A 23,675-nucleotide genomic window follows, 5' to 3' on the forward strand; every position below is an offset into this window, starting at 1 on the left:
TCCGAAAAGTGATTGACAAGTGGGCAGATCTGATTGTAGAGCTGGGTGCCAAGTACACGTGGGTGCAGGTTAGTACGTCTCGTCTTCTCACTTCTTTTTTTGGTGCACCTGTTACTTTGCTTTCACAAGCAAAACACCTCAATTTATTTTGCACTAAAGTACAGCCTTAACACATGACTCATTTTAAGAAACAAGACGTTTTTCTCACTAAGACTATCTCTGGAGACTGTAGCAACTTAATGAAACATTTGCACCATTTGTTGCCCCAAGAAACTTTATCTGTGAAAGCCATGGAGTCACGGGGACATGATTGCATAAGAGTGTGTGTTTAAAGGAGTCGGAGGCAGGGACAGCGCTCGATTGGGTTTTGTCCCAGTCTTCCTCATCAGCGCTAATTGGATCAATTGGGAGATGCTCTTCAGTCAGGGTGTCTCAGCGCTGATCAATGGCAGGCAGTGTGGAACGCTCCTCTGGCCTCTCTGGACACATTAATGCTCCTGCGGGGGAATAATGGAGCACTTTCAAAGGGTTTCAGGGATATGAATGCAGTGAATTAAGATGTTTGTGCCAAAAGATAGTTAACTTATGAGCGTGAGAGACTTCCTGAGCCTCGGTGGCTTTTTGACAGACTATAGATTCAGTTTAACGAAGGTTTTGTGCTTAAATGTACGGAATCCTACACACTTTATCATTTTATGTTTTTCTCTAAAGTCCACTTATAATGTTAGTTATATTTCTTGTGCCAAAAACAACCATATATTAGTTTTATATGACTATTTTCCACCCTTTTTGCCACTGTTCCTCAACATCTAAAATGTATTCATACTACCCATATTCAGACTATTTTTTTTATTTATTTTTTTACGGTTGCAAAGTTCAAATTCAAATATAATATGTGTATATAATATAGTGTGTGATTTCGGACACACTGTGTGTCTTTAGCACAGAACTAGACTTACCAACTCGTGGGTCTTATTTTAGAGATTAAAATTAGACCAATATTCATTTTTATGTAACTTACTTAAAAAGTTATGACCTGTTTTAAAGAATAAAATTAGGTGACATCTAGTGTATTAACCAAATGTATTGATGAAACACAGCAATTTTCCCTGTGATTATCGGCAGGTATAAACCAACTAGTCCTCCAGTTTCCCACAAACTGATAAATAATGAAGGGAGGACACTCATTGACTCCAAAGGGTCACACAACACAGTCGATACCGAATAATATAAGAAGAGTGTATTCTCCTGGAGTATAGGAATACAATACACATTACAGTTATGGCCGTGTACAAATATCTCTCCTAATGCATATTGATGCTGCAGTACATAACAGATACAAAGGAGAGCAAGGAGAGAGTACAATCAGTTAAAATTATCTTTATAAACATGTGAAGTACAGAATAGGAGGATGTAGGCAAGTGGTCAAAGCTGTGGATTGGTAGCTGTAGGTTGTAGATTATAAGACCATAAAGCAGGGGTGTCCAATCCGGTTCCTGGAGAGCTAGCTTCCTGCAAGGTTTAGCTCCACCCCCAATTAAACACACCTGAACTAGCTAATCAAGGTCTTTAGGATCACTGTAAACTTCAAGGCAGGTGAGCTGGAGCTAGAATCTACAAGAAAGTAGCCCTAAAGGAGCAGGGTTGTACGCCCCTGCCATAGAGTGACCAGTTTGTCATTTTATGGTTCACAAGGTTGCACGAGTGCATGTGTCTATGTATTCATAGCAAAAGGAAGCAACTTCAGTGCTTTTGCTGAGCTAGCATTGTTGGAGACTTACAGCATCATGGCACAGTGCCAACCTCAGGTTACTCCAGGGACACTGAATTTGTAACTTAACACCGTGTCCTAACCTGGGATTGTGACAAGCATTTTGTGCTGAGTCAACACTGTGAAATCTCAATGGTCCAAATTAGAATTCTACACAGCTGCATGTATGTATATATATATATATATATATATATATATATATATATATATATATATATATATATTAAAATATGTTCTGATTGCATTATAAAGTGTAGAATGTGTAAAATAGTACTGTTGTGCCAAGTTTTCTGTTGTAAGTTTTGGTTTATTGTAAACCGTTTCATGATGCATCTTTTTCATCTACGGATGTGGCCATTAAGAATGCACTTTGTTAAATATGCTTATAGATTATTATAGTATGTTACATTTTAAAAATAGAATTGTCTGATAAATTATTAACTGCATGCAATGTTGTGATTGTGAGAACACATCCACAAAAATATAAATAAAATAGTATTAGACTAATATTTTCTATGGTAATACGGACACTGAAAAATGTAATTATTCATGAGTGCAAAAAACTTTATCTATGAACATTTTCTCCAGTCATTTTGTTGAAAGATTAACAATGAAAAGATGCATGTGCAGACAAACACAGATGGCAATTTAACTATTTTATATTTTTCCAATTTGATGGCTAATCTAATTTGTACATTTTCGTATGATCTGTTCATGGTACCTACAATTCCTTGGGATTGTTGTTTCATGATTTGGGAGGAATTAATTCTGATTTCAGGTGCATTCAAGTCACTTCAGTTTAGAACAAGATGGCAGTCTACTTACAAAATGATCAATAAAGAATGTGCAACAGGTGTCTTTTTATTAGATTTATGAAGGTGCTGTAAACTTAAAAGGATAGTTCACCCAAAAATGTCAGGTCTGTAATTATTTACTCAACCTTATGTCGGGGTTAAAGACTTCAGAATTGACTCAGACTCCAGTGACAAAGACGCCAGACTTGACTTAGACTCCAGTGACAAAGATTTCAGACTTGACTCAGACTCCAGGGGCCAGTTGCATAAAAGGTGTAGACTAGTCTTAAAAGTTAGTCATCAATTTTTTTTTCTGGTCAGACTGTTCATAAATTTTACAATTCGGTTACGTGGAAATGTTGGTTAGTCTAAGTTGAATCCAGAAAGTAAGACTGATTACTCCTTGGTTAACTACTAGTTGGTGAAACTAGTTCTTAAGACACTGTCTTAACATAGAGGCTAAGTTTATGCAACTGGCCCCAGGTTAAAGACGTCAGACTTGACACAGACTACAGGTTAAAGACTTCAGACTTGACTCAGACTTGACTCAGACTCCAGTGACAAAGACTTCAGACTTGACTCAGACTCCAGTGACAAAGACTTCAAACTTGACTCAGACTCCAGGTTTAAGACATTAGACTTAACTCAGACTCCAAGTTAAAGACTTGTGACATCTCTGGCATGACCCAACAATTATTTATTCAACAATTATTTATTCAATAACATTTTTCAACAATTTCTTCTCATACAAAACCACCACCTCATAAAATAGGTTAAAGACTTCAGACTTGCCTCAGACTCCAGTGACAAAGACTTCAGACTTGCCTCAGACTCCAGTGACAAAGACTTCAGACTTGACTCAGACTCCAGGTTAAAGACTTCAGACTTGCCTCAGACTCCAGTGACAAAGACTTCAGACTTGCCTCAGACTCCAGTGACAAAGACTTCAGACTTGCCTCAGACTCCAGTGACAAAGACTTCAGACTTGACTCAGACTCCAGGTTAAAGACTTCAGACTTGACTCAGATTCCAGTGACAAAGACTTCAGACTTGACTCAGACTCCAGTGACAAAGACTTCAGACTTGACTCAGACTCCAGGTTAAAGACTTCAGACTTGACTCAGATTCCAGTGACAAAGACTTCAGACTTGACTCAGACTCCAGTGACAAAGACTTCAGACTTGACTCAGACTCCAGGTTAAAGACTTCAGACTTGACTCAGATTCCAGTGACAAAGACTTCAGACTTGACTCAGACTCCAGTGACAAAGACTTCACACCAGGCACGTGCACAGGTAGGGCTCAACCTATGCAGAGCACATGCCCTTTTGGTATAATTACACTCAGAAGTGCCCTTTTTTTTTTTTTTTTTTTTTAAATCAGTGCTATTGGTAACCGTTTATGTCTTTTTGTCTTTTTAACAAATATTTAACCAATTGAAGGCATCAAAAAGCACATCTCTTAGAACCGCTCAAACTGTCAGTCAAACTTCACAACTCTGAAATGTTGTATTTATTTGAAAAATAATAAATACATAATTAAATAAAAAATATAATACTAATTCTAGTGGGAAAAAATTGTTCATTAAAACTGTATAAATATTGCATAAATGTATAAAAACTGCTCAAAATTCTAAATAGTAATCACAAAATATTATTGAACAAAAATGTATTCAATTGATTTCCTGAAGAAAAAAAAAGTTACTTTTTAAGGCTTCGGTCACTTTTGACCGCGAGGGAGCCAAGTGTGACCCCTAAATGAGGATTTTTTTGGTGGTGGAGGGGTTGGGGGGGTGCCCTTTTTTCAGTTTCAGCACATGCCCCTCAAAAGGTCTGTGCACGGCCCTGCTTCACACTTGACTCAGACTCCAGGTTAAAGATTTCAGACTTGACTCCCGCTCCAAGTTAAAGACTTCAGACAGACTTGACTCAGACTCCAGTGCAAAAACTTCAAACTTGACTCAGACTCCAGTGACAAAGACTTCAGACTTGACTCAGACTCTAGTGACAAAGACTTCAAAGTTGACTCAGACTCCAGGTTAAAAACTTCAGACTTGACTCAGAATCCAGCTACAAAGATTTCAGACTTGACTCTGACTCCAGGCTAAAGACTTCAGACTTGACTCAGACTCCAGTGGCAAAGACCTCAGACTTGACCGAGACTGCAGTGACCAAAGACTTCAGACTTGACACAGACTCCAGAGACAAAGACTTCAGACTTGACTCAGACTCCAGTGAGAAAGACTTCAGATTTGACTCAGACTCCAGGTTAAAGACTTCAGTCTTGACTCAGACTCCAGCTTAAAGACTTCAGACCTGACTCAGACTCCAGGTTAAAGACTTTAGACTTGACTCAGACTCCAGATTAAAGACTTCCAATTTGACTCAGTCTCCAGGTTAAAGACGTCAGACTTGACTCAGACTCCAAGTTAAAGACTTGTGAACATCTCTGGCATGACCCAACAGTTATTTATTCAATAATTATTTATTCAATAACATTTATTCAACAATTTCTTCTCATACAAAACCACCACCTCATGAAATAATTTTCTCATAAGACTGTGTTGAAACAGCTAAATCGTTATTTTAGGGTGCGGCAAAGTTCAGACCAATCCGAGAAGCATCAACAGGGGCGTTTCTACATTTCTTGCAGTTAGTCCCTCTAGAGATATCAGTTAGCAACTTTTGCGGATAACACCAGTGGTTATCTCCTCTCTGTTAAACACATCAGAGCATGTGCTCTGCCTCGTCTTTGCAATTTACCGACCCTGAAGAGCGGTGACTTTAGACGAGTCAATATTTATCAAGTGGAGCAGTCAAGGGCAGATCCTGCTCAAATCCTTTTATATCGCCCTTGAGGGAGGTGCCAGGAAGTTTTAAAACTCCCTTCGACAGGATGTTTCCTTTCAAACAGCAACATGTGCTCTGATCTCTTCATGTCCCAATAACAGAGAGCGTGTTTTGTCTGCACCTGTCTGTTTGAGTGTGTTTCTGTACACTTGTATACAGTTTGTCTTGGCTTGTTATGTCTGGCTTCTTTGACAGGACGTAATGTCTTTTTCTTTTGCGTTTCAGATCTTTGAGAATAAAGGAGCCATGATGGGCTGTTCAAACCCCCATCCTCACTGTCAGGTACGCCGTCACCTTGTTACTTCACATTGATGTCCCCTTTTTTCGAGCCCTCCTCCTGCCAATTAGCGTTTGCCCCTGTCGACTCGCTGAGGCAGAGAGCCCTGAAATACTACTCTGCGGATTAAGACGTAGCCGCTGCAGTCTTCGACCATCTGGAATACTGGAATAGGTCCTTAACTGTCACCTCAGCGGAGAGACTGCTGACGAGACGGCGCTAATGCAAGCAGGAGCTTAAAAAGCCTGTAGACTCCAATTAGGGAACTACAGAGATGTTCTAGGGAAAGACGTCACTGAAACCATCTTCCCGCTAGGAAATTACTCACGCCTCACGGTCTTAGAGTAGAACGGGCTTGTCTTATGGGGATTCTGGGACTTCTTTTCAGAAACGGAGGTCGCTGGGATGGCAATGGGGTGGAAAATGTCTCTGCTTTTATCAGTTTGATAGCATTCAGTGTAAATGATGTGTTTTATTGACATCTCCATGTTTCCGCTCTGACTCCGAGCAGCAAGGAGCTTCTGTTTCCTCTCGTTTCCCTTTTTCTGGCTGTCTGTCTAACCCTTGTTTCTTCTAAGCACAGGAAGCCTGTCACTGTCGTGCCGTGACAGCGCAGCAAGCCAAACTCTCCGGGTTGGCCGCACACTGAGCTCCCTCTCACTGAATTAGAGAAGTATTTCTGGCTGTGTGCTTCACTAGGGGGCAGTAGAGGATTTTAGGATGCTTTGATATGAGCTCCGGTTAAAGAAGCTGTCACAAACCACTCATATTTTCCATATAATACTTTCTTTATAATAAACCACACCTGAGGAATGAAGGTTTAACGGTCATACCATGGATTTATGGTTTACCAGCTTTCATTTTTTTTCTCTCAGCCTCATCAAATCTGATCTCTGGAGCCTGGACATTGCATAGTGAACAAACTTGTTAGGTTGTGATTGATATAGTTTAGATGGCTGGAGAAAGTAAACACATACTGCAGTTGCAGGAGATTTCATTTTTGCAATGTAGCAACAAAAATAAATGCAGTGCTATTATCATTAACAATAAGGTGTCATTTGGGAACATTCGTTAATGTATTAACTATCACGAATGAACAATGAACATTACATTTTTTACAGTATTTGTTAATTTTTAGTTAATAACGATAGTTCTTCATCGTTTTGTTCATGTTAGTTCACAGTGCATTAACTAATGTTAACAAACACAACTTCTGATTTTAATAATGCATTAATAAATGCTGAAATTAACAAATGAAATTAATGCTGTAGAAGTATTGTTCTTTCTTAGTTCATGTTAACTAATTAACCTAATCAAGTTTTGCCACAGAAACTAAACGAAAGTTGAAAATGAAAAAAATGTGTTAGTTGAAAGAAAAATTGGTAATACTTTATAATATGGCTCCATTAGTTAATATTAGTTAGTGTATTAACTGACATGAACAAACAATGAACAGTACATTTATTACAGGATTTATTCATCTTTGTTAATGTTAGTTAATAAAATTACAGTTGTTCATTGTTAGTTCATGTTAATTCACAGTGCATTAACTAATGTTAACAAACACAGCTTTCTTTTTAATAATGCATTGGTAAATGTTGAAATGAACATTAACTAAGATTAATAAATGCTGTAAAAGCTGTAAAAGTTGTTGATTCTTAGTTCATGTTAACTAAGTCTATGTTTTAGTAATTTTGTTAGGTGCCTTTGTAATTTTATTTGCCTTTTTTTATATTTTTATGCAGTTTAAATTAATTTTAATTAATTAAATTAATTTCAGTTTTATATAATTCAATTTACTACTTTAGCTTATTATTAGCTTGGTGTATCTAAACTTATTTTATTTCCACCTTTCTAAGTTTTTTTAAGTTTATGTTTTTCTTCTAATATTTCTATTTTATTTTATTAACAAAAGCCATTTGTGAGCCTGGACCACAAAACCAGTCTTAAGCAGCATGGATATATTTGTAGCAATAGCCAAAAATACATTGTATGGGTCAAAATGATGATTTTTATTTTATGCCAAAAATCATTAGGATATTAGTTAAAGATCATGATCCATAAGGATATTTTGTAAAATTCCTACCGTAAATATATCAAAACGTAATTATTGATTAGTAATATGCATTGCTAAGAACTTCATTTGGACAACTTTAAAGGGGATTTTCTCAATATTTAGATTTTTTTGCACCCTCAGATTTTCAAATAGTTGTATCTCTGCTAGATATTGTCCTATTCTAACAAACCATACATCAAAGGAAAGCTTTCAGATGACATATAAATCTCAATTTCAAAAAAATTACCCTTATGGCTGGTTTTGTGGTCCACAAAAGTAACACTGGATAGCAAGGAAAATAAGATTGAGCTTAATAACTTAATTAATTAATTTAAATTAACTTATTTAATTGTGCCAGTTTTGTTTAACCGAAACAATGACATCCCTAAAACACTAAAACTAAAATAAAAACAGAATAAACTGAAACTAATGTGTTTTCTTCTACTTCTTTTTAATTAGGCTAAATCAAAAGCACAAATCCAAGATGAAACTAAAAACTAAATTAAAAACCCACTCCACCCCATTACACTGGGGTAGGACAAGATATTAGAACATTGAACAAACTACATGCTTTTTCCAGGTGATTTTTTTTTTTTTTGGTACTAAATGTTAATACCCTTTAGCAGCAGCACATTAGACTAGTTTCCTTGGCAACAGCTCATCCATGCATCATACTGTCAGTATGACAACACATCCACCCCGCGTCCCAGTAAGAGCTGGACGTGACATCAATCATCGATCTCTAACATAAATCAACCTCCCGGCACACACAGGCTCAGCCCGGATAGAATTGCCCGTAAGCCGCTCTTAAGTTTCTCATATGATTTTATCAATGGACGCAGCTAAATATGAGTAAATAAATCCCCCTCCCGATCCGCGTGTGTGGCCACGTGGAGAGACCGGAGCTCTGTGTGGCTTAGGTCTATGTTAGCCGGCAGGAGTTGAGCTTCACCCAGCATGCCCTGGGAGAGATGGATAAGCCGCGCGTATCCGGCTGCCCACCTTCTCGGGGATGAGAGTATTTGCGGAGAGGGAGCGAGTGAGCGAGCGCTCGCGATAGAGCAGGCTGTCTGTGTTGATCTGTGTCTTTTTCTCTCTGTCTGTCCCACGCTTTCTCATATCATCCGTAACCACCCACCCCTGAGCAAACACAAAACATCAGCTCTCAAAACAGAGACTCATCTGTCTCTTGAAACGATTACCGTGCTGCTGTTTGGTGAAATTTAAAACATTGAGTCTCAGGGTCTTTTTACACTTTTTTGGCTCTTATCAGGACTCATAAATGTGTGAATGGTCAAAATGGACTCTAAATACTTTAAAGGAATAGTTCACCCAAAAATGAAAACTTGCTGAAAGTTTCTTTATCAGATTTGGAGAAATGTAGCATCACATCAATTGCTCACCAATGGATCCGCTGCAGTGAATGGGTGCCGTCAGAATTAGAGTCCAAACAGCTGATTAAAACCTCACAAGTAATCCACACCAACACGCTCTTACTCCCAACTTGTCGCATAATGACGCTTGGTCAGGGCATTATGACGCACTCAGTGTCATTTTTCGATGTGCAGGGTCCTCCACTGTTTTAAATAAGAAACCCTTGGCGTCAATAAGCTGACTCAAAAGGCACTGGGAGTTGTACTGGGCTCTACGCTTACTTTTCTTGTTAGAAGCACTTGTCAAAATTTCAGGAGCACATTCTAAACAATAATCAAAAATTTGATAAAAAAAATTGATTTCCCATTACGAGGTGATATTTGACTCCTCAAAGTGATTTACAGGGGAATTTAGTTTTTACCTTTTCATATGTTTAACGAGGCTCAGAGGTGGCATGAGTGCAATCAAATTCATACATTTTAAATATGTTTTAAATATAACATTTTGAATACAGAAATATTAAATGATTTAAATAACTGAAAAGATCTGCCAGCAGGTGGCGCCTAGACAGATTTAATTACTGAATCATATCATTCATTTGATTCGTTCGAACGGCTGGTTCATTCAGGAATAAAGCAAGTGACTGTCTTTATGAATGGGGAATTGAATCATTTCACTAGATTTGTTTAAAAACTCATGTTCATTCATAAACCAAACACTGTTGTGGAGTGGAGATGCGCAGTGGCTCAGTTGTGACTTGTTTCAGACTAATTTTGATGACGAAATAGAGCAAAATCAGGCTATAGTGTTATAGTCAGACAATGTAAGTCACTTCTTGTATATTTAACTGTTGTATTAAATCAATATCTCATTTACAAACCTTAAAAACTGTTCAAAGCTGTTAGTCTGTTAGTTAGTTTGCAATCTTACAAAGCTCTATTATAATCAACAAAGCACTCTATACTGCACAGTTAATCTCTTATTTACACTCTCTCTACACTTTGTTTATGGAAGGATTCGTGAGATATGTCTGTGATACATTACTCAACATTGCAAAAACATGTAGAAACCTTTGAAGCTCCCCTGAGCGCAAACACAAATATGCTGATCGGGTCAGTCGCACATGGTCCTCCTAAATATTTTTTAAATTACATATTGTGTAATAATATTGCCATTATTGCATATATATTGAGGTGTGATTTTTTTAGTACAAACAGTCACAACAGTTTTATTTATATTACACTATTTACACATTTATAAGCATGTAACCCAACCCCTGCCCCTAAACCTAACCATTTGCCAATAAAGCACAGATATAACTTGAAAGAGGTAATTCATGCACTTAAGCTCTCTCCCTCTCTCTTTCTGTCTGTCTGAACTTCATTATTAACTGCATTAGTTTGCCATCAACGGCTCAAGTGTCGTTACTAGGTCTAAAATGACGTTTTGGAATTAGCAACAGAGGAGTTGGATGAGCTGCGTAAGAAATTAATCCTACTCACAATAGCAGTTTAAGGCCTAAAAAAAGGGATGAATGTCTTGAAATATATCATCTGATTGATGTCTTGAGGTGTGGTAACCATAGTATAAGCAGAATAATTGACTTCAGTCCATTGAATTCTACACTGTAAAAAGTTCTCACCAGATTCAACTTAAAAACCTTCAGCAGAAAAAAAAGTTCAGCAGCTGCCTTAAAATTTTAGTTTAAGTTAAATCAGCTTAAAACTACAAGTCATTTTAACTTATTACAATAAAAATGAGTTTATTTAACTCATTGAAATGACTTAGGTTGATTTAAGTAAAAATTTTAAGGCAGCTGCTAAACTTAAAGGTTGTATCAGCGATTTCTAGCCTAAAACATAAAGTGACAATTTCAGCTGACCTTTCATCACGATCCGCTCGCTGCCTGCCCCATAAATTGTCTGTGAAAAACGCGTCTCTCTGATCAGCCTAGGGTCCGAGATATGCCAAAAAAACAATCGGCGCTACCAACCTTTCCACACATAAACAAACAGTGTTCCAACCAATCAGCGTCAGGGGGTTCGTGTTGTGGACTTTCCTACTGGTGCTGGGATGTGAGGGAGGCGGAGCGAAAGTCCACAACACCAAACCCCTGACGCTGATTGGTTGGAACACTGTTTGTTTATGTGTGGAAAGGTTGGTAGCGCCGATTGTTTTTTTGGCATATCTCGGACCCTAGGCTGACCAGAGAGACGCGGTTTTTTCACAGACAATTTATGGGGCAGGCAGCGAGCGGATCGTGATGAAAGGTCAGCTGAAATTGTCACTTTATGTTTTAGGCTAGAAATCGCTGATACAACCTTTAAGTTTTTAAGTTGAAACTGGTGAAAACGTTTTACAGTGTACGAAATTCAACAGCCCGTCATCAATTATGCCTTACTTAATGCACAAGTGGTTCCAAGTCAGTTTAATCACCGTTCTATATTAATGCACTGCTTTAATTTATGTACACACACACACACACACACACACACACACACACACACACACACACACACACACACACACACACACACACACACACACACACACACACGTTGGGTTTACATGTTTTATGGGGACATTCCATAGGCGTAATGGTTTTTATACTGTACAAACCGTACTTTCTATCGCCCTACACCTACCCTACACCTAAACCTAGCCCTCACAGGAGATTGTGCACACTTTTACTTCATCAAAAAAACTCATTGTGCATGATTTATAAGCCTGTTTCCTCATGGGGACCTAAGAAATGTCCCCACAAGGTCAAAATCTACTGGTATTACTATCCTTGTGGGGACATTTGGTCCCCACAACGTGATGAATACCAGGTACACACATACACACACACACACACACACACACACACACACACACACACACACACACACACACACACGTTTCCCTAGCTATCTAAATGAAAACATTACATAGGCTTCTATTGTTTTTTTTATACAGATAATTAACCTAACATTTTTCTAACCTAAACATATCCAGATCTCTAACCCTACCCCTCACAAAAAACTTCCTGCATTTTTACAATTAAAAAAAAAAAAAAAAAAAAAAAAACATTGTTTATTTTATTTCTATACCAGTTTTAGAAATGAGGATGTCAGGTTTTACCTACTTTTGGGTACACATTCATTTGAAAAGCTGAATAAACAAGCTGAATAAATAAGCTTTCGATTGATGTATGGTTTGTAGGATAGGACAATATTTGGCTGAGATACAACTGTTTGAAAATCAGAAATCTAAGGGTGCAAAAAAAAAAAAAAAAAGGGAAAAAACATACTGAGAAAATAGCCTTTAAAGTTTTCCAAATAAAGTTCTTAGCATACATGCATATTACTAATCAAGAATTAAGATTGGATATATTTAAGGTAGGAAATTTACAAAATATCTTCGTGGAACATGCTCTTTACTTAATATCCTAATCTTTTTTGGCATAAAAGAAACATTGATAATTTTGACTTATACAGTGTATTGTTGGCTATTGCTACAAATATACCTGTGCTTCTTATGACTGGTTTTGTGGTCCAGGGTCACATAAGGTTAAGTAGGTATACACGCACACAGAGACAGAGAAAGACATCAGAGATCATGCCATGCACTGACAGAAACGTCCAGGGGCACAGAAACTTATCAATGCTGCACCACAACTTTTTAAAATGAATAAAATAGCTTAGAAACTGGATCACTACATTATATTCCTCAGCCACAAGGGTAAAATTGCTTTTGAATGAACTAAACTCAGCTTCATTATTTGTAGAGAGAGATGCACAGATGCAGATAATGTAGGTACCTGCAGGTAAATGTGCTCTTACCGCACTATTTCATTTCTGTGTCTGATTTGAAGTGGTTGGAATGCTAGCGCTAACTTGCCTTAAAGGAGTAGTTCACTTTTAGAACAAACATTTAAAGATAATGTACTCACCCCCTTGTCATCCAAGATGTTCATGTCTTTCTTTCTTCAGTCGTAAGGAAATTATGTTTTTTGAGGAAAACATTTCAGGATTTCTCTCCATATAATGGACTTCTATGGTGCCCCCAAATTTGAACTTCCAAAATGCAGCTTCAAAGGGCTCTAAACGATCACAGCCAAGGGAAGAAGGGTCTTATCTAGCAAAACAATTGGTTATTTTCTAAAAAATATATATTTTAACTTTTTAACCTCAAATGCTCATCTTGTCTAACTCTGTGTGTACTCTGTGTAGAGATTAAAAAGTATATAAATTGTAAATGTTCGCTAGATAAGGCCCTTCTTCCTCGGTCGGGATCATTTAGAGCCCTTTGAAACTGCATTTAAACTGCATTTTGGAAGTTCAAATTCGGGGGCACCATAGAAGATTATATGGAGAGAAATCCTGAAATGTTTTCCTCAAAAAAAAAAACAAAAAAAAAAAACATTATTTCTTTACGACTGAAGAATGAAAGATATGAACATTTTGGATGACAAGGGGGTGAGTACATTATCTGTACATTTTTGTTCTGAAAGTGAACTACTCCTTCAACTGACGAAAATAATCAAGAAAATAAGTAATTTTTACACTTACGATCAAATATTGTGCTGCAAACATCATTACCAGCTTTAACTTATTAATGCTGGCAAATGATTATAGTATGAGCAGGATAATGCATGGCTAGCTGTGGCTTACATGATTTTAATGCACTCTGCAAAGGCAACCACCCTCCGCTTTGTCGTCAATTATTTCTTACTTAAGGAATTATTCCAACTTTCCAGCCAATCAGAATTGAGTAATTAGACAGACCATGGTATAAATAAGGAATAATTGATAAAGGGCTATTAAATTATTCGATTATAATGCACACCCAAAGTGGTAATGCGGCCACAACACAAGTTATACATGACGAAAATGTATTTTTATTTTCATTACAAACTTTGCACGGCATAAAGCAGCAGTTATACTCTTTTAATGCTGACAATGTTATTAGCTGTGTATGTGGTAGGAACAAAGTTTGCACACTAGTGTTCCAAACTCTCCTGTTATTTTATTTTAGTATATTTTTATTTTAATATGTGTTATGAACAGGACCGTTATATTTCAAACATTATTTATTTTTTTGACACGGAGCGAAGGCAGAGCGGTGTTTCTGATATCAGTGAGCGATAAACTGTAGTGTAAATATAAACTTTTATACTTGCAATAAACTATAGTTCACCTTTTATGCAACATACCATGTGAACCTGAGTAGAATTTTTCACTTTTTGCCCCCTTAAAAGTCCTGAGTTGGATTGTTTGAAAGAGGACTGACACCCTTAGGGTAACTGCTTTCATGAAGATTTTAGAAACTTCCCTATTATTTTGAGCCATAGGAGATGGACACTCTTTCACACAAATTTTATCTTGCTTGTTGGCTGAAATAGTCAGGAATACTGAAAATTGGCTGAAACAGTGAGGTTAAAATGAAGCCATAAGGAAATAATGCTGTCAACAAGATGCATCACACTGTTAGGATAGAAATTATGGTGTAAACTGATTTTACGGTGTAAACACTACATAAATTAAGTTCTTTAGTTAAGATTAGTTAAAGGAGAAGTTCACTTCCAGAATAAAAATGTACAGATAATGTACTCACCCCCTTGTCATCCAAGATGTTCATGCCTGTGTTTCTTCAGTCGTAAAGAAATTATGTTTTTTGAGTAAAACATTTCAGGATTTCCGTCCATATAGTGGACTTCTATGGTGCCCCCGAGTTTGAACTTCTAAAATGCAGTTTTAATGCACCTTCAAATGGCTCTAAACGATCCCAGCTGAGGAAGAAGGGTCTTATCTAGCAAAGCAATTAATTATTTTCTAAAAAAAAATTACAATTTATATACTTTTTAACCTCAAACGCTCATCTTGTCTAGCTCTGCGTGAACTCTGTGTATTACGGTTCTGGTTTAATCTCATTTTCTTCTCCAACTTCAAAATCATCCTACATCGCTGTTTTAGATGCATTTGAGGTTAAAACGTATTCAAACTCTCCTTGAACTACTTTGGTAATATGAACTAAGAATGAACAAATGCATTATTAAAATGAAAAGTTGTGCTTGTTAACATTAGTTAATGCACTGTGAACTAACATGAACTAACAATGAATGACTGTATTTGCATTAACTGATATTAGTAGCAATAGGGGACACCACCTGTCATAATTTGATTGATGGCTTTGACCTTTTGACCTTCCCCCTCCCCCACGCCCCTCCCCCTCCCTTTCCCACGGTGCCCACCCACGTGTTTGACCCCTCGTTGACCTAGTGAACTCTACTGACCTTGTTTTGATGGATTGAGCAGGTGCGATGTCAACGGCTGACAGGTTTATGGGTTGTTGAGAGGATTAACGACAGGGTTTAACAGGTGCGGGATGAACTTCTGACAGGTTTATGGTTGTTGCATCAAATTTACGAGATTCATACCCAGGTGCGGGATTAACTCCTGACGGGTTTATGGGTTTTTGCGGGACCATCCGGTGTTTGGTTGTCATCCCGGTAGAGAAATACAGCAGCTGTGCGTGACCGTCCGGTGTTTGTTGAGGAATGAAGGTTTGTAGAATGTTTCGGCGATTTTACGGTCTAGCCCCCACGTCCGTGTTGTAGGGCATGGGTATCAGATTGCGTTCAGCATAGATAAATAGGGCTTCCCCATCATATCTGCGGAGCATCAGAGCTGTGAAATACATAGACATGGATGCGATACACAAAACTCCTGAGAGGGAATGGGACAAAGATTCTATGGAAGATCTGATTAGGGCACCGAGAAAACCGTACAGCAACAGTTTTAAAATGAGAGAATTTATAAAAGGATAAATATATACACTTTTAAATAATAAAATGATAATACTAATAATAATGCATTTTCTAACATTTGAATCATTAAATCCCTTACGTTTTTACAGTCTAGGGTGAAAAATAAAAGTCAGCGTGCGTGTGTCTGTTTGCCCTCTTTGCTCTCATTCACTCCTTGCAGGTCTGCCCGTGAGTGCTTCATGAGCTAACGTTACACAGTGTTATATGAACATCTCATGTAAAAGTGACCATACATGTAATGGTTGTATATAAATTACCTTTTCAACAATATATTAGTTGCTATAAAAAAATAATAGGAGACAAATAGACACAGCAGTTATGAGTACGTCTTAGTTTGAGAGGACCTGATACCATTTTTGCAGAGGATCCAAATTATTTCTCACAGTAGCTACATCTGTTTTTAAAAAATCTAGATTGGCATACTACGTGAGCATTTGGCGTTTTCCCAGTGAATTGATCGGTGATTCATCAAGAATATGACTCAGTCACTAATCCCCTGTCAACCCTATGGCAACCGTTCTCAGGATCTCTTTAAACATATGCGAGTACACATGTTCAGAAGCCGGAAAAACACATTCTTTATTCAGATGTTTATCTTTTCCATGAATGTTAGTTGTTGTTGTTGCGAGGATTGAAAAATAAAAATAAATAAAACTATAAAAACGTTTAATAATGTTTCAGTCCCTATCACACTGTATGAAAAAGTGACCATACATGTGATGGGTGTATATAAAATACTTGTTCAACAATATATATTAGTTGCTATAAAAAATATTTATTATTGAAAAGTCTCTATTATCACAACAGTTACGAGTCCATAACCGTACGATGAAATATATTAACAAAGTCTTTAATGTTTTAAAAACATAAATGATAACACTCGGGCTCAACAGTGTAACACAATCATGTACACAAACACACATTCAGTCCTCCAAGTCGTATTCTCTTCTATAAATAAGAAATGAATATAAACGATGTGATCACACATGATATTAAATCAAAGAATAACATTTACACTAGTTTTTAGGTAGTAGTAAATATTGTAATGGGGAGCCAACAACGTCAAAATAAGTAAAGGGAAAAATGTATTTTAACAGACCAAAACATATGGATTATGCCTGGACATGCCTGGGCATGTCAGAGGACCTGGACATGCATGGACATGTCAATTTGAAACCGTATCAACCCTTAACCTACCCAATCACAGTAAACTTTCTCTATTTCTATATTTTTTTTATAAACATTATTTACTATATTTTTATAAAGCTTTTGTACTCTACAAAGTGAACACCTACCCGTCACACAAAAAGTTCAACACACTTCCATTTGTAATAAAATATTTTAAGTCATTTAAATTATTATAGTAGGACTCAAGACATTTCATCATAAATCACATTTACGTTGTTGTATCAATGTAATATTCAAATGTTTATACAAATTTGTGATCTGATAAGTCCTATAAACATTTCAACCTAAAAAGTGACTTAAGCACAAACACTCACACAAACAAACATGAAAAATAAAACACAAAAAGCAAACACAAAACACAAACAAACATGCAAACTAAAAACTAAAAAGCAAACACGACACAAACTCAAACACAAAACACAAGCAAAAGACAAATTAAAAACATGTAAAACAATATTGTCACTAAAATTTTAAACAAGTATTTTGTTTTCTCAATACGCAAACATGTACGATCACGCTTGCGTGCGTATTATTGTAGCGCAATTTGTGCGGAATACATTATAATCATAACCATAAATACGTTTTAAGGTACTGGAAACACACAAATGTCAGGGCAGGACAAAACATCAGCAGCGGCTGCAAACCCCCTCAGACACCATGAGGGTTAAAAAAGATGGTAATATATATATATATTATTATTAAGGCATCAAAGTAACAAACATGTCACTACATCGAAACAAATCATTCATCGTACATCTTAAACATGTATTCAACATTTAAGTTTATTGAACACATAACCCACTTATTTTAAAGATGATATTAAACATTTCCATGTTTATAAAAATAAACATTTACAATACTTTTAGACGGTCATGTATATAAAACATAGTAACAAACATGTCACTTCAGCAAAACAAATCATTATACAACGTTCATTTTATATTTTTTAAGTTTATTGAAGTTATAAAACATCAAAGTAACAAACATGTTACTAAAGCTAAACAAATAAACCATTGTACATCTCAAACAAGTATTCAACATTTAAGTTTATTGAACTTATAAAACACATCTTGCACTTTTTAAAGACGATCTCCATGTTTATTAAAATTAACATTTACAATACTTTCAGGTGATCATAAATATAAAACAAACATGTTACTACAGCTAAAGAAATCATTCACCGTACATCTTAAACATCTTAAACAAGAATTCAACATTTAGGTTTTTGAACTTATAAAACACATCATGCACTTCTTTTAAAGATAACAAAAAACATCTCCAAGTCTTTTATAAAATTTATAAAAATCATAAAAATGGCTTACATTATGTTCTTCGAACATTGAAATCCATTCTGTGAATGAAATATTTTCAAAAATGTTTCAGTTGGAATATAAATAAAACTCTATGGTCCTCCCAGGGATAAACTCCAATGTGAAACTGATGCTCCAGACCCTTCAAACAGACTGATTCGTGATGGTGATGAGTAAACCAGATGTTCTCCTTGAAAAGGAGTTTCCCTACAGACAAACTTAAATTTCAACTAAAGAATAATTTGTATTAGATTTATTTCACACCATTCGCTTTAGATTGCTAAAGTTTCTTATTTTAATCATAATCATCAATGTATATCCCCCTCACACACACTCCTTTTTGAGTTGTATCTTTTAGAAAATGTGATGGTTATTTTATTACAAAAATATGTTGCTGTTTTAAAGGCTATATAAATAAAAAGTATAGAAATATAAATCTTGAGCCCAATATCTGAATATCATTATTGCTGTACTCATACTTTTCTGAATGATCTTTAACAGCATAATAAATATCGGGGATAATTAGCCTTCACTGAAAATACAGTATTCTTCATCTACTCTAAAATATATGTAGACAGTCAGCATATGTTGATGGTCACGTCTTCGAATTGAGAGCTTTACCCATAATGATCACAGGTTTGTTTCAAATTGCGTGTGTCAACAACAACTTGTGGGCCATAAGGATGTTACTACATATGAGAAAAGACACCACCAAAGACATCTCATGTTACGTAGACATGCACTCTTCGAATACCCACTGACTTTTTGCGTGAATGACACATCACATGTGAGGAGTGTTTTCTGGGGGTCTCCTGAGAATATACAGTTGCTCTGAAAAAGTCATTCTGACACATACCAGACTCCCATTGTAAGGAGAAATCTCCACAGACCGTCTCATGAACGCTTGACTGTAATCGCGAAACACAACACCATTATACACTGTTTTAATTTGTTTATTCAATTATTTAACACATATACTTACATTCAAATTTTTACACCTGGTACTTTATCAGTCTGATAAATTTGTGGACAATACTGTACATGATAAAATGGCAATCATGCTACCGTGTAAGTTAGACACAATGTTGTTTAGGAAAGTGATGTTTTCATCAAAGTCAGAGTATTCCTACTTCTTAACATTTAAAATTTTACTCTGATGTTCCAACGCAGGGGAACCGGGTGAGATATGTTAATCCTTCAACATATTTTTTATATATATATATATATATATATATATATATATATATATATAGCTTTTTCTAATTGTATCAGCTGAGCTTGTTTCAACTGTTTATAGTCAATTTAGAGTAGAGTAATAGAGTCAACCTTATCGTCCTTGCTATTCCCCACATACAAACCATAAGCAACAACCTAAATTCAATAAAACCAGTTACACATCATGTAAGAAAGGCCTCATAACGCATACAGTCAAGCAGTATCCGCAACTTCTCTTGATTTGGTGTCATCGCTCTTACATTTGCAACTGATTCAGTGGGTAGGTCAAGATCATCAATAATGTTCTTCACTTTTGATCTAGCTTACTGTTTTTTCCTTTTAGGAAGATCTGATAACCTGAGAATACGAAAAGAAAAAGGATATTGGAAAAAAAATAAAATATAGAATAGAAAGAAAAAAATTACTTCAACCTTGTACTGACCTCTGTTCACAGTCTTTATCAGGTTTCTGATCTGAAACATCAGGGGAAACAAAGACTGTTAAGGACAATCCGTGCGCTACAACATGCTATCTTATTCAGTGTACAGTATGCCTTCAGCGGTTATGCGGATGTGTCCAAAATATGAGGCCATCATAAAAATCCATCCTATAAATAAATAAAACAACTTATATAAAATTTACTTTGGGGCTTTACTTTAGACTCCAGATGTACACGATCAACATTATCTAATGGTTAAGCAACTCCATCTAATTACCATTTTTAATTGTTTCATATACCAACATTTATTCGCTTGTTTGTTTGTTTGGTGTAGAAGATGTACATGTATTACACTTACAATATACCATCACATTTGATTTGCCAGAGGTTGCAGAAGTCATAGTCATTGTAACGGAGCCTAGACTTGATCCAGTTATGACAGGGGCATATATCATACCGCCATTAGACGTGGAGCTCTTGCCTTTTTACAGAAAACAGGTCAATTAATATACTAGTTAATTGTACATCTGATAATGATTATTCGTTATTAATATTTAAATCACACTAACGTTTTACACGGATGCATGATGGTCCTTGTCTTGAAGTCTCTGTTGAATTAAAAAAAAAAAGTGTTATTTTGAATGGCAAAAATCAGGCTATGGACTGTATTGCAATCCGCCTTACTGAGATATGTATTTTAAAAGTAGTCCTATTCATAGCACAGGTCTTTACTATGCAAGGCAGTTCGGTTACCTGTCACTAAAGTTGAACTAGGGCCTATCTAAAGACACTTGTGGGCATCCAGCTAAAACTCAGGACTAAAAATCCATACTTCTTCTTTAGATCATATTATATCTGTAACAAATCACTGTTAATGTACACAGATTTCACACTAGGCTGTATGACGTTTGTATGTTTTAGCCTAAATGAAATGTTTCATATATATACCCCTAGGTTCACTTTATAAACGGACTTTAATTTTTATGAAGGTATGCAGTAGGCATTATGCACCCATTACGGTCCAAAAACGCACTTTTGCAAACCAACTTGACTGTAGTATGTGGTGATCCATTTTTGGTCGGGAGAAAATTCATTTACATCATCTTCTTTCAGCAAATCTAGAAATTTTCGACACATAGAATAAAAAAGAAAAAAAGAAAAAGAAGTGCTATAACCTTGTATCGGCATCGGTTTAGAGTCTCTATCAGGCTTCTGATCTGAAACATTAGGGAAACAAAGATTATTACTAAGGACACTCAATACATGCACTACAACAATCTCATCTCTACATGCAGTCATCATCATACCCAGAATCTCCCTAGTGGTCACGCTGATTGTCTCTTTGCTGTTAACACAGACGTCTGTCACATCAGGCCGTGTTTCCTTTTTCAGGCTTCTTACAATCTTCATTTCGTTCTTAAGGTTTGTTTTACGCTTAGTATCCCCCGTACAATCATGATTCGGATAGCGCTCATCGACGATGACCGTGTTCATCGGTTTGATCATTTGTCCTTTGTAATATGGTTTAAACATAGAGTCTATGATGACTTTTACACCGCACATTTTTTCTGCGGCACAGCTGCACTCCGATTGATCATCCGCAGCAGCGCCAGACCTACAGTTGTTCTCCATCAGATTCGACGTAGTTTCAGACATTCTTTTCAGAATTCAGTTTTCTCCAAGACGTAGCCGTTTCCTAGAATTTAGGATTTGACCGTTTACTCCCAAAAGTGTTATTAGCAGTAAAATTGCAGCAGAGCCGTGGTTCAGTAAAACAGGTTTGTTGTTGTTGTTTTTAATCAACAAGACGTTGCAGTAGCTCCGTCGTCCAAACCTGGTTATGTTCACAGTGTCGGGTGAACTCAGTTACTGCAGAGTTGATGACGACCTCAGTTGTTGGTTTTACTAATAGGGTCCACCCCTCAAGCTTGTTGTAAGGTCTAAGAGGGTTGTGGCCGGAAGGCTTGAAAATCAGTCAGGCACCCAAGATAAGTTTCGCTCAAGCTAGTTATAATATTTTGATTAAAGATTATAGACTCAAAAAAATAAGATCCACGAACCAAGTGGTAACTATTATACCACAGATAATGATAGGTTGTTAAAGATTTTAGAGCCAATTCCATAATAAAATGTTTCAAATAAATTTACAATCGTTATAAATAATACATGCAACACTAGACATCAACAATATTGTGTCTTAAAATATGTTTAAACCTTTTAAACATATGATAAAATTTGAATAAAAAGAGGCAAAGGGGAAACTGAATCCAATAAATGTTTATTAAAACAATTAAACATATAGCAAGAAACAGAGGAAAAGACTCAACGCTTTACAATTTTGTTGTGCTGCTATACATCCAAAACATATTGATGCCCACAATAAAACACTGACTGTGAAATTGGTCTAACTTGACTGAAACAGCTTGTCAATGGTTGAGAAAACAGTTTTTAACACAGGTTCGTCGCTCGCGTCTAAATATAGATTTATTGTGCAGCATCCGAAAGGGTTGTCCTCAGGAATAGGCCAGGCGTCATCATGCTCATACTCAGAGTCATCATCAAAGTCCTCCTCAGAGTCATCATCAGACTCATCCTCGGAGTCCTCCACGGAGTCAGACTCGCCTCTTTGAGACAAAACTTTTCTTTTATATTCCTCCAGATGTTTCTTTACCCTTATGAGATGATTTTGATCGTGATGCAATTTTCTTTCAGATTCCTCCCGCTGTTTGTTTACCCTTATGAGATGATTTTGATCATGATGCGTTTTGTTCCAACAGGCAGATAGGCGGACGTATTCTGGTCTCGTTGAGGCAAGGTATCTCATACCCGCCGTGACAGAATCCCACTGATAAACGTACCTGATTTTACCACCAAATTTAATTTTTGTCCAAATTTGATTGTAGAAGTACGTCCAGTCTACGGCCGTTAAAAGCAGATAGCTACATTCAGGAATACATATATCTTCATAATCCAAAACGTAGAGTTTCACAGTCTGCAATGTCTTGTCAAACACAAATCTCCCCGTACGATCCTCAGACACTGTGAATTCTTGTTTCGCAAAATCTTCATCTTCATCGAGAATCTTTATCAGACCGTGACTTTCCTGGTGCATTTCCATTTCAACAAAATTTCTTGCCGATGTGACTGAAATTAATCTTGTTTCAGGGGTGTTTGGAGGCCTTTGTACCAATGCAGAAACCGCGTCAAACTGAGTGTCTCTAAACTCTGAATGTAGGTTGGGGGTGCGTCAAACAACCAAGAATGTGACAATATTTACATAAAAACACACCTCCCCAATGTCCAGACCAATGGGGTATGACTGTTTTATTTACCACCTAGCCAACGGAAAAATACGTCCCAATATCTACACAAATATAACTCACTAGATCAGAGCTAGTAAATTACTGGTATCTAAAGAAAAATTGTAATCTTTGTTAAAATGTGTTTTATGTATTTTAAATGTTAAATGTATTTTAACTAATTTATTTGTCCTCCATCTCAAAAACGACTCCTTGTTGTAGTGTGATCACAATTAAGAAACATAACATTATACTGCATCTCCTTGAAAAGGATAAAGACAGTCTTTTATGCA

At 36.4% G+C, this 23,675-nt stretch overlaps 2 protein-coding genes across 2 annotated transcripts in view; one reads left to right on the forward strand and one right to left on the reverse strand.

The window, feature by feature from the left end:
* The window catches only part of galt (galactose-1-phosphate uridylyltransferase), a 72,715-nt gene that overhangs the window by 21,247 nt on the left and 27,793 nt on the right, over positions 1-23,675 (forward strand). Inside the window, exons 5-6 of the mRNA XM_073829979.1 lie at positions 1-68; positions 5,639-5,695. The exon at positions 1-68 is cut by the window's left edge and continues 62 nt beyond it. Coding sequence (XP_073686080.1) covers positions 1-68; positions 5,639-5,695 — 125 coding nt within the window. The remainder of the gene's footprint in view (positions 69-5,638; positions 5,696-23,675) is intronic.
* LOC141298771 (uncharacterized) lies at positions 19,746-21,756 on the reverse strand. The gene is made up of 6 exons (XM_073829082.1): positions 21,391-21,756; positions 21,259-21,300; positions 20,653-20,691; positions 20,442-20,564; positions 20,087-20,117; positions 19,746-20,001 (listed from the first exon to the last, which is right to left on the reverse strand). The coding sequence occupies exons 1-6, from the start codon at positions 21,737-21,739 to the stop codon at positions 19,968-19,970; spliced, it is 618 nt and encodes a 205-aa protein (XP_073685183.1). The 5' UTR covers positions 21,740-21,756; the 3' UTR covers positions 19,746-19,967.

The sequence above is a fragment of the Garra rufa genome, chromosome 23, assembly GCF_049309525.1.
Source record: "Garra rufa chromosome 23, GarRuf1.0, whole genome shotgun sequence".
Lineage (NCBI taxonomy): Eukaryota > Metazoa > Chordata > Actinopteri > Cypriniformes > Cyprinidae > Garra > Garra rufa.